The 12,781-nt window shown below is 24.5% G+C and overlaps 4 protein-coding genes and 1 pseudogene across 4 annotated transcripts; 2 read left to right on the top strand and 3 right to left on the bottom strand.

Moving 5' to 3' along the window:
• Positions 1-62: 62 nt before the first annotated feature.
• Positions 63-3,780, bottom strand: DDB_G0267254 (annotated as a pseudogene; the record flags this gene model as incomplete).
• Positions 3,781-5,580: 1,800 nt separating this feature from the next.
• On the bottom strand, positions 5,581-6,583 carry DDB_G0267252 (hypothetical protein; the record flags this gene model as incomplete). The annotated part of the gene is made up of 3 exons (XM_642652.1): positions 5,581-5,850; positions 5,969-6,187; positions 6,302-6,583. 3 exons carry the CDS (start codon positions 6,581-6,583, stop codon positions 5,581-5,583), a joined length of 771 nt encoding a protein of 256 aa, XP_647744.1.
• A 147-nt stretch (positions 6,584-6,730) lies between these two features.
• Positions 6,731-9,181, bottom strand: DDB_G0267250 (hypothetical protein; the record flags this gene model as incomplete). The annotated part of the gene is made up of 1 exon (XM_642651.1): positions 6,731-9,181. One exon carries the CDS (start codon positions 9,179-9,181, stop codon positions 6,731-6,733), a length of 2,451 nt encoding a protein of 816 aa, XP_647743.1.
• Positions 9,182-10,550: 1,369 nt separating this feature from the next.
• On the top strand, positions 10,551-11,213 carry DDB_G0267248 (hypothetical protein; the record flags this gene model as incomplete). The annotated part of the gene is made up of 1 exon (XM_642650.1): positions 10,551-11,213. One exon carries the CDS (start codon positions 10,551-10,553, stop codon positions 11,211-11,213), a length of 663 nt encoding a protein of 220 aa, XP_647742.1.
• Positions 11,214-11,701: 488 nt separating this feature from the next.
• On the top strand, positions 11,702-12,709 carry DDB_G0267246 (hypothetical protein; the record flags this gene model as incomplete). The annotated part of the gene is made up of 1 exon (XM_642649.1): positions 11,702-12,709. The coding sequence occupies one exon, from the start codon at positions 11,702-11,704 to the stop codon at positions 12,707-12,709; it is 1,008 nt and encodes a 335-aa protein (XP_647741.1).
• Positions 12,710-12,781: the final 72 nt, after the last annotated feature.

Here is a 12,781-nt window from a genome sequence, read left to right as displayed (position 1 = left end):
CAACTTTAAATTAAATTAAAAGTGGATTTAAAGTCCTATAAAAAAGTCACTTAAAAATTAATTTAAAAGCAATTATTTAAATGACCTTTAAAATCACCTTTAAAATCACCTTTAAAATCACCTTTAAAATTACCTTTAAAATCACCTTTAAAATTAACTTTAAAATGACCTTGAAAATTACCTTTAAAATGACCTTTAAAATTACCTTTATAATGCTCTTTAAAATTAAGTTTAAAATGCCCTTTAAAATTAACTTTATAATGCTCTTTAAAATTACTTAAAAATATGATTAAAAATTATATTAATAATTACATTTTAAAGCTCCTTAAAAATTGAATTTTAAAGATTATTAATAATTACATTTAAAAGCACCTTATTAATAATGCCACAAAAATAAAAAAAAAAATTTAAAAATTATTTTAAAACTATAGTATGAAATAAAATTTTATGTGAACAATAAAATACACAGATATATTATTTTTTAATAATAAAATTTATTTTTAAATTTTAAAAATTATTTTAAAACTTTTATTGGGAAGAATTTAAGTAAAGTGCAGAATGAGGAAATTGAAAAGCTTCTTGTGCATCTTTTCTCATTTTAGCCTTAGAGTCAAATTTACTACTAAAATCATTTAATATTGAAATTAATCTCTTTATTAAAGGAACTGAATCTGGGTACCAGTGTTTCTCTTCACCTGTTTTACAAGAGTCAACAAACTCTTTTATGAAAATATCATTTTGATAATTTTCATAATTAATGTGGCTGAGAAAAAGAGAAAGTAAAGCAGGGGAAAACTATATTTCATAAAAAAAAAAAAAAAAAAAAAAAAAAAAAAAAAAAAAAAATTAATTATTTTGTAAATTTTGATTATATAAATTTATACACACAATTTCATTACCAAATGGTAACATACATCGCCATCTGAATAGTATTTACTTTGACAAACTTTCTGAAGACTTTCGTATTCCAATATGTATGTTACACGTGGGTTTGTGGCTATTTGCACTGTTTCTTGGATTGGTGGAACAGTTGGCCTTGGAACTCTTCTAATTATTCTCTGGTTTTCCATTGGGTTTGGAGCATTTGCATTTCCTAATACATTACCTATTGACAAATTATTAAATGATTCATCTCCGATAGAAATATTATTGTTTGTTCTTCTTTGGATTGGTGATTGGTTAAAATCAGGTACATTACCATTTGGTGCTATAAAATTTGCAGATGAATTCATTTTAAAAAAATATGTATTGAAATCATATTCGCTTTTTCAGTCTGCCCGAAAATGAAAAAAAATTAAAAAAAAAAAATCATTATTTACATAACAATGTAAAAATTATGTAAAAAAGTTTTTAATTTTTTGATTTTTTATTTTTTGAAGCCGAGAATTTATCGTGGCATTTGTAAATAATAAGGTAATTGGTATCATCAATTTGAATTGGTATAACATTATTTAGAATATTATCATATGTAATATAATTTAATTATTGGTATTTATTAAATTGGTCACCAACATATTTGTCAAAATAATTTAATAATATTGCATGTTTTATTATGTTATCATCCATTTCAATCATTGATATTGAATTGATAATACCTGACCATCTACCTGAAAGTTCATTATCTGATGCAACTTCAACTGCATCACCAACATTGTATATTTCTTAATTATTTTTAATTGATGAGTGAAAAGTTATATTTTTATAGTTTTGAAATAATGAATCTAATTTAATTTTTATGTTATCTAAATTATCTGGATTTTTTATTTTGTAACCAATAATTAATGCTGTACTTTCAGGTTCAATACTTTTTAATTTATCTACTGAATTAAAAAATTTCACCATGTTTAATTTGGTAACCCTTTCATATTGTTCATCCCTATTATTTGTATTATTTTTTAAATAATTTTTAATTCTTGATAATTGTGCTTCAAAAGTTTCAGCTGAAGTGTATTTTGGTGCTCCCCAATTTTTTATATAGATTGGATAATGTAACAACAAGTGGAAATTCATTATTTCTGTTTCAGTAATTAAATTTACTTTTGCATTAAACGATTCAATTAATACTTGAAGTGAATTTAAATCATTTTCATCAAAAGAGTCACTATATAATTTAAAACATATAGTTACTAATTGTTCCATAATTAAAAAATCATCATTTGATATTTGATTTTTAATTGATATTAAAAGGTAATATAATATTGATCTATTCTCTCTTCCTTTCCTTGTTTTATTTGCAAATAGTGAAATTGAAGGTTTTGGTTTGTTATCTATTATTTTTGCATTTTTTAAATTATTTAAAAAATTTGCAATTTTATTTTTATATTTATCAAAAATGTAATTTAAACATCTTTGCGCGACACCTAATAAAATATTATGTAATATGTCTGGTTGTGTTTTTAAATAATTAATAGACAAGGGTTCGACCCACCCTCTGTCCACACCTTTGATACCAATATCTTTTGCTTTTTTTTCCCATACTTTTTTTAATTCTATATCAGCATTTAATTCAGCATAATTTGGTTTGTTGGAGTGAAAATTTGTAATATCTTCTTGTTTTCTTAATGTACCTGATTTGCAAATAAATAAACCATCTCTTGGTTTTTCACATGTGTGACATGCATATTCATTTGAATTATGTCCATTAAGTTTACACGATGCTCTAAATTCTGGAATATCCATTGTTAGTCCAAACGGTACAACATCTATTTGTTCATTTTCAATAATTAAATTAAAGCCATTACCAATAAAAGATGAAAACAATGCCCTAATTGTTTGATGAAAATTAAGTAACCAATCATTTGGTACTACAAATAATAATAATTTATTATTTTTAAATTCATTTCCAATATAATTTTCTATATCCAGCATTATAGTATAATCTTTCTTGTTTTGACACTGCATACTATCAGTGAAAATTCTAAGTAAAACAATTTTATTTTTATTTTTATTTTTTAAATCTTTAAATTGTTGACCACTTTTATAATTTGTATAAATTCCAGTTTCAAAATCTGTATCAAAATCTATTCTTTCAAAAAATTGCTTTTTATTTAATAAAGTTTCTAATACTTTTTTAATTTCAAAATAAAAAATTGAGTGATCATAATTTTTATTTATAAATGTTTCTCCTTTTATTTGAAAATCTTCAATAAATAATTTATCCATATATTGAGGTGTGTATCTTATTTGATTTAAATTGGTTTTATTTTTGTCAATAAAACTTTTAAATTTTTCAAGTAGCTTTAAACTTATTGAGTTTTCAATTCCCAACATTAAAAATTCAATTTCAGTTTCATTTAATTTTTTTTTTGATTTTTCATTATCTAAATTATTATTTAGATTATTATTTATTGGTTCGTTTTGAGCATTTTCATTTTCATTATTTTCATTATTTTCATTATTAATGTTTGCTTCATTTTCATCTATTCTAATTTCATTGTTTTCATCTTCACTATGTACCAACCCAATTATATCATGATTTTCTTCATTATCAATTGTTTGATTATTTTCATTATTTTCATTATTTTCTTGATAAAAAATTTCATCTTGGTTTTGGTTACATAAATGTTTACATGGGTCATCTGGATCATTTGTTGGATATTTTATTTTTTCACCAGTAATATCCATTAATTTTTTATAAAAGCTATCTCTTTTTTGATTATTTGTAATAATTTTATTTTGTTCATTTTTACATTTTTTGGTGTTGAAATGTCCATTTACATCATAAAATTGTTTATAAGAACGGTAATATGCAAGACAAAATGGACATATATTTTTATGCATAATATAATGAATAATAATATTTTAAAAATTCTTTAATTTTTCTCTGCAATTAATGCATGATATGTTATTTAAATTCATTTTGTTTGCTGGCTGGAAATTAAAAATAATTTTTTTTTTTTTTTTTTCCTCGAGTTTTTACGTTTTTTTTTTTTTTTTTTTTCATTTTATTCAAATTTTAGCATTATAGCAAGTAGATATATGATTTAGTACTTAGAATTTTATATTTAGAGGGATATACCCCATTTTCAAAAAATGACGGGGAACCTATGACCCTGTCTATACCTTTTTCTTTTTAAAATATTAAAAAAAAACTATAAAATCTGCCCAATTAATTGTAAAACTACACTAATGCAATAATATACCTGTGCACTCGTTAATTGTTTATTAATTATAAAAAATAAAAAATAAAAAATCTTTTTTTATATGTATGTTTATACTTATAATATAAATATGCAAAACAAATAATTAAATTTTTTTTTTTTTTTTCATTTTTCTTTGCTGTGGTACTACTTAATAAGTACACTTATTAAGTATACTTATTAAGTGTACTTATAAAGTATTACTTTTTAAGTATACTTATTAATATATATATTTATGTTTTATGTGGGAATTGAACCGTGACCTCCCTTCCTGAAGTTCCGTGGAAATGTTTTATATGGGAATCGAACCCTTGACCTCTACCTTATTAATTTATCGCATTACCATGTAAGCTATAAACACTTTGATAATTTTCATTGGAAATAGCTATAATATGAATGTTAAAAAACTTCCAAGTAAAAAAAAAAAAGAATGTGAAATAACTCTGTGGTTGTTGTATTATTGATATTGCTATGTAATTTCTATTGCTGTTGCTGTATTATTGATGTTGTATTATTATTGTTGCTTTATTATTGCTGTTGTTGTACTATTGATGTTGCTGTTTTATTGATGTTGCAGTCCTACCTGTTGTTGTGTTGTTATTATGTTGTAATTATTGTTGTTGTCGTACCTGTTGTGTTCGGCTACAGTGTTGTTATTGTGTTGTTATTGTGTTGTAATTTATTTTGAAGTTGTTTTGTTATTGTGTTGTTATTGTGTTTGTTGTGTTGTTATTGTGTTTGTTGTGTTGTTATTGTGTTATTTGTTTGTTGTGTTGTTATTTGTTTGTTGTGTTGCACAGGGGCGAAAAAAAATACTTAAAAGCATCTTTAAAGTAGGAATGTAAATAGTACTATTATAAAGTGTACTTAATAAGTATAATTATAAAGTATACTTTTTAAGTATACTTATTAAATATACTTATAAAGTATACTTATTAAGTATACTTATTAAATACACTTATTAAGTATACTTATTAAGTATACTTACTAAGTATAATTATTAAGTATAATTATTAAGTATAATTAATTAGTATACTTATTAAGTATAATTATTAAGTATAATTAATAAGTATACTTAATAAGTATACTTATTAAGTATAATTATTAAGTATAATTAATAAGTATACTTAATAAGTATACTTATTAAGTATTATTATTAAGTATACTTATTAAGCGTAATTACTAATTATAATTATAATGTACTCTTTATAAGTACAATTATTAAGTATTCTTATTAATTATATTTATAAAATTCAATTTAAAAGTGCATTTATAAATTTATATTATAAAGTTAACTTAATAAGATATATTAATAATATCACTTTAAAAATAAAAATTAAAAATAAAAATTTAAAATAAAAATTAAATAAAGATTTAAAAAAAAAAGAAAAAATTAAAGTTGAGTATGTGAAATCATATTAATTTTTTTTATTTAAACGATTTAATTTAGTGGAGCATAAAGAGGTATTGAAGTGAATTCAAAAGCAACCTTTTCAGTGTAAGTAAGTTCATCAGGAGAGTCAATGAACTTTTGAGAAACACCACGCAATGCTTTAACTATTAAAGAAATAAGAGGTTTGGAACCGCTGTACCATTCTTTTTCTTCAATTGTAAAGCATTGAGACACTAAGAACTTTACAAAAGGATCGGAGTCAAAAGCTTCTAAGGTAACTGTATCGATAATAAGAGTGGCCAAATCAAAAGGAGTTATCTAAATAATAATTAAAAAATTAAAAAAACAAATTATTAATAATTTATTTTTTTTTTTTTTTTTATTTTTTTTTTTTTTTTATTTTTTTATTTTTATTTTTTTTTTTTATTTTACATACCGATTCATACTCCATTAATGCTGGAACCTGAGAGAGCAACTCGCTGAACTGTTCTACTTTATTTCTAACTAAAAGTCTAAGGGTATTTAGGGCTTTAATACGTGTGTTACCACGTTTATTGTTGACCCATTTAACCAATTTGGATAAAACAACTTTATTTTCATTTGAATTTGTACCGCCAGCATTTAATATACAGGTCCTAATAAAACGAGAGGAAATCTTATGTATTATTTTTGTTTATTTAATTTAATTAGTCTCTTTCTTTTTTTTTTTTTTTTTTTTTTTTTTTTTTTTTTTTTTTTTTTTTTTTTTTTTTTTTTTAAATTATCTTACCTTACCAGTTGCATAGTATTGAGAAACACAATTTCTGTGCAATGTTTCATACACCAATATTTTTTCTACAATATTTGTTGTTGGTGGATGACTTGCATTTGGTCTTTGAGGTCTTTGTAGTCTTCTAACAGTACGTTGTGGACCTATGGAGGTATCAGTTTGATTTAAAATAAGAGATGGTATTGGTGTTATTGGTGATGTTGGTGAAGTTAAAGATGATCTATTTACATAATTACCACTTCTATTTGGTGTTTCAAATGATGCAGAATTATTGTGAGTCATTTTTTTTATAATATTTTTTTAATTTTTTTTTAAAATCCTATAATTTCCAACCGAAAAAAAAGAAAATTGGAAAAAAAGAAAAAAAAAAAAAAAGAAAAAGTTACGTAAAAATGTAAAAGTTATGTAAATAAGTTCAACGAATTTTTTTCATTTTTTTTTTTTACTTATTGAAAATTGGTCATGGCACTTATAAATTATAAGATAGTTGGACGAATCGATTTGTATTGGTATTAATGTGTTTACTATGTTATCAAATACTATACTTGAAAAGCTTTTTCTTAAAAAGTGGTACTTATTATTTTGATCACCTGTATCTTTATCAAAGTATTGTATATAAATAGAATGTGCACTTTTTTTATTTTTTAATTCTATTAAACAAATAGCAATAATTATTGCACTCCATCGTCCAGTTAATGAATTTTCTGAGGCAACTTCAATTCCATCACCAACATTATATATTTCTTTTAAATTTTTAATTGATTTATGAAATTGAATATTTTCAATGTTTTTGTAATGCAAGTTAATGTCTGATAAAATATTATTTTTTAAATAAATATTTTCATTTTTTTTAATTATTTGCCCTAAAATTAAATCATTATTGTCAACATCTTTTTCTTTTAGATTGTTAAAATTATCTAAAAATGTTGCCATTAATATTTTTGTTACTCTTTCAAATTTATGTTGATCTTGGTTGTTTGTATTGTTTGTCAAAAGGTCTTTAATTTTACTAAATTGTGCTTCAAATCTCTCTGCTGATGTAAATTTTGGTGCACCCCAATTTTTTATATATAAAGGATAATGTAATAAAAGGTGAAAGTTGATTGGTTCATTTGGTATTATCATAAATATTTTTTTATTAAAATTTTTAACTAAATAATTTATTTTATCCAAATCATCTTCGTCGAAAGAATCTTGATATAATAAAAAAGTAATCTGAACCATTTCTTCTAATAATAAGAAATCATCATTTGATACATTTGGTTTAGTAAAAAATAAAATATAATATAATATGCTTCTATTCTCTCTACCTTTTCTTGTTTTTACACCAAATAAAGATTCTGATGGTGGTAAATGATCTGGAATGATTTTAGCTTCTTTTAATTTTTTTATAAAAATTGTAATTTGATCCTTATATTTTTTGAAAATATAATTTAAAACCCATTGTACAATACCCAATAATATGTTGTGTAAAATATCAGGTTGTAAGTACAAATAATTTATTTTTAAATTTTCTACCCAAGATCTGTCATAATCTGTAATGCCGATTTTTTTCATTTTTTGTTCTGTTTCTAATTTTAAAATTTTATTTTGAGGATTTAAAAAATCTTGTTTATTTGGTTTTGAATTGTGAAAGTCAATAATGTCTTTTTGATTTCTATAATTTCCTTCTTTTAATAAATAATCGACACCTCTTAGTTTATCACATGTATGACATGAGAACTCATTGCAATTATAATGGTTAATCCTACAAGATGATCTAAATTCTGGTATATCCATTGTTAATCCATATGGTATAATTTCATAATCATTTCCATTATTATCTTTAATTATTAATTTATTATTAAATTGCGCTGAAAATAATTTTTTAATTGTTTGATGTATATTGTGAAACCATTCTTTTGGAACAATAAATAAAACAATTTTGTTATTTTTAAAAAATGGACCATTATAATTTTCAAAATCCACCATTATAGTATAATCTGATCTACCTTGATGACTCATTCCGTCACTAAATATTCTTAATAAAATAAATTTATCTGAAATTGAATTTTTTATTTTTTTGAATTGTTCTCCAGATTTATAATTTTTATAAATACCTTGCTCATAGTCTTTTGAGAAATCTAAATATTCTATAAAATTTTTTTTTTCAATTAATAATTTTACAACTGAACAAATTTCATAATAAAAAATTGACTCTTCATAATATTTGTAACTCAAAAAGTGACCATCGATAGGTAAATTTGCTAAAAATATAGAATCCATATACTTTGTTGTATATCTAATTTCATTAATTGCATTTATATTGTTTTTAAAAAAATCCAAAATTTGTTGCATAAATTTTAACGATTTAGCATTTTCTAAACCCAACTTTAAAAATCCAATTTCATAATTATTTAATTCTTTTCCTAAATTTCCATTTTCTTTTTCTTTCAAAATTTCAATATCATCATTTTCTTGTCCATTTTGGTTTAATATATTTCCTATATCCTCAAATGAATTATTTTCATTTTCATTTTCATTTTCTAAATTATTATTATTCTCATCAATTATAAAATTTTCATTTAAATTTTGTTGGCTCATATGATTGAAAGGGTCATCGGATAAGTTGGTTGGGTATATAATATTATCGCCTGTAATCTTTGATAACCTCTGATAAAATTCATCTTGCAATTTTTGTTCACCCTTTATATTATTTTTTTTATTATTACAACCTTGTGAATAATAATGACCTGTTAAAGCATACATTTTTGAAAATGATGTATATTTGCTTAAACAAATTGGGCAACGATCATTATGTTTAATAAAATGTATAACTATATCTTTGAAACATTTAATTGGTTGTTTACAAATAATGCAATCCACTTTTTTTAAATCCATTTCAAATATGTTTTTAAAATAAATAAATTAAAAAAATAAAAATAAAAAAGTGAAATAAAAAAGCGAAAAAAAAAAAATGAAAAATGAAAAAATAAAAATAAAAAAGTGAAATAAAAAAATGAAAAAAAAAAAAAAATACAAAAAAAAAAAAAGAATTAAATAAAATTAAATTAAAAAAAATAAAATTAAAAATTAAACATGCATGTTTTCCCTTTTCGGCAAAAAAAAAATAAAAAATGAAAAAATTGAAAAAAGTCAAAAAAAAAAAAAAAAAAAAAAAAAAAAAAAAAAAAAAAATTTCGAAAATTTTATGAATATATACACAGAACAAACAACTACAACACACACCAACAATTTTAGCAACAATAATAAAAACCACAACAGGTGCAACCATAAAACAATAAAACAATAACAGGTACAACAACAACTGCAAAATCAATTGAAAAATGAAATCAACACAATAACAACACAAAAAACACAATAACAACACAATAACAACACAACAAACACAATAACAACACAATAACAACACAACAAACACAATAACAACACAATAACAAAACAACTTCAAAATCAATTACAACACAATAACAACACAATAACAACACTGTAGCTGAACACAACAGGTGCGACAACAACAATAATTACAACATAATAACAACACAACAACAGTTAGGACTGCAACATCAATAAAACAGCAACATCAATAGTACAACAACAGCAATAATAAAGCAACAATAATAATACAACATCACTAATACAGCAACAGCAATAGAAATTACATACAGCAATATCAATAATACAACAACCACAGAGTTATTTCACATTCTTTTTTTTTTTACTTGGAAGTTTTTTAACATTCATATTATAGCTATTTTCAATGAAAATTATCAAAGTGTCTATAGCTTACATAGAAATACGATAAATTAATAAGGTAGAGGTCAAGGGTTCGATTCCCATATAAAACATTTTTTCCCCCGGAACTTCCAGAAGGGAGGTCATGGTTAAATTCCCACATAAAACATTTCCACGGAACTTCAGGAAGGGAGGTCACGGGTTCAATTCCCACACAAAACATTTTTTAAAAAAAAAAATAAAAATAATTAATTATTAATATATATTAATAAGTATACTTAAAAAGTAATACTTTATAAGTATACTTAATAAGTATACTTAATAAGTGTACTTATTAAGTAGTACTTATAAAGTATATTTATTAAGTATACTTATTAAGTGTACTTATTAAGTATTACTTATTAAGTATACTTATTAATATATATTAAAAAGAGTACTTGGATTTAAAGGTGCTTTAAAGTGTTGATTTTCGCCGCTGTGTGATATTGTTAATGATCCATTCATTACAAGAATTATGACTGGTATTCACAAGTTGCGTCCTTCATCAGCAAAGTATAAAGAGATATGGGATGCAAACCAAGTATTCAAGCACTTATCTACTATCAAAGTTATCCCTAAGTACACATACACTGCGTTATTAAACAAGACACTTGTACTCTGTAAAATGTTTGGTTTAGCAAGATCATCAGACTTGGTGAAGTGGTCGTTCAAAGGTCTCATTATTACTATTGACTCAATCAAAGGTCCAGTTATTAATGCTAAAGAACAAAGAAGTGGTGTTGTTTCAATCTTAGAATTAACTTCGTTAGATGATACAAACTCTCAAGTATGCCCTGTTCGCCACCTTGCAACATACCTTAGAGCCTCTAAAGGAAGAAGAAAGCCCCATTCGGGTGACTCTGTCTTTATTAAGAATGAGGGTGAACCGCTCCAAGTTAATGATATTAATTCAATTGTACTATCAACACTCTCAAAGTCAGGTATTGATATTGTCAAGTTCAAATCTCACTCTACCCGTTCCGCTATGGCTTCTCTGCTGTTGTCCAATAACGTTCCGTTCCACGTTGTCAAGAAGATGGGTCGTTGGAAATCAAACGATACTGTAGATACCTTCTACGATAAAAGAATCATTGGTGAAAAATCTGGTGGTTTCTTAAATACTGTCCAAATTTCATAATATATATATATATATGATAATATAAATTAAAAATTTAATTTATTTATATTATCATATATATATATATTATGAATAACATTTATTTATTTGAATTTCCCAAATATTTAAGATAATTTTTTAGAATGTTCTAGAACATTCGAAGAATAAAAAATTTTCGAAAGAAAAGTAAAAATTTCGAACCGGCACAATGACGCGATAATTGCACAAAGTCGAAAAACTGAAAAATTCCGAACCGACACTATGCACAAAGTTGTGAAGGGTCGAAAACTCTTATTTTTTTGAGTTTTGCGAAATTTTTAAGAAAATAAAAACGTATAAATAGTGGCACTAAAAACTAAAACAATTTGATTTATTTTATTTGGGAATTCCTCCTATATATATTTAAGATACACACACACACAAATTTTATACAAATAATTATTTCTCTTTATTAATTTTTAATATTATTATTTTTCTCATATTATAATTTTAGATATCAACAATAAAATATGTCTGCCACTGTTAATAATAATGATGCCTCTAGTAGTAGTACCTCTGCCTCTAATAGTGCTGAATCCTTTGATTCAAGAATGAAATCAATGGAGGATCAAATCAACAACCTTTCCTTAGCCTTTACAAGATTCATGAAAGAACCTATGTTCTCTTCTAATACCAATTCACGTAGCCAACCTTCTCATGATAACTCTGACACCGAGAATGAACAAAGTGAAGATGAATCAAGTAAGAATGTCGATGTTCCAACCGATTATCAATTATCCGATACCTTACTTGGTCAGTACAAACATATGGTAAACAATCAAGGTTTACTCGTCGAAGAAGAATGTATCCTCAAGAAAGATGAGATATCCGAATTGAATAAAGTATTCAACTTTCCATCTAACTTCCAAGTGAATGTCGCTCCATTCGGTACACCTGAAGGTATTACTGTATCATCCAACGTCAAAAACAATGATACTGACTTGTTGATTGTCGAAAAGCGAATCAACGATAGCTTGAAACCTTTGCTTCTCATATCAAGTATGTTATCATCTGATAGCTCTAATGTCGATGTAGAACTTATTAGTTACTTAACTCAGAGTGCAATCATCTTAGCCGTTAATGCTCAAGCATCGCTTAGTCGTGTCCGTCGTAACAACATCGCTAAAGAAATCTATGGTTCTGAAGTACTCTTACCAATTAAGATCAAGGATACACCAAAGATGTTTGATGAAACTGAAACTGAACGTGTAAGGAAGCTAGCCAAGTCAATCAGAAAGAACAACGAAGCAAAACAATCATTGTTAAAATTGAATTATCATTCCAAGCCCAATGTCAAGAAATTAGTTAACTCAAGTGGTAATAACACTACAGGAAACAGTAGTAATAGTAAATCCAGTAGTGGGAGTAATGGCCGATCTAACAACTTCAATGGATCACCAAGTAGTGTTGCATCAGGTAGCAACAATACCAAGTCTGCAAACGGTACCAACAACCGTTTTCAGAAGAACAAGAAGTAAACTTACCAGTAGGTGGACGTCTGTTCCACCACAAACAAGTTTGGAAAGAATTGGGTCTTCCAAACTTTTGTC

Source organism: Dictyostelium discoideum, assembly GCF_000004695.1.
Source record: "Dictyostelium discoideum AX4 chromosome 1 chromosome, whole genome shotgun sequence".
Lineage (NCBI taxonomy): Eukaryota > Evosea > Eumycetozoa > Dictyosteliales > Dictyosteliaceae > Dictyostelium > Dictyostelium discoideum.
Note: the sequence above shows the minus strand (reverse complement) of the source record. Positions and strands in the feature narration are given on the sequence as shown.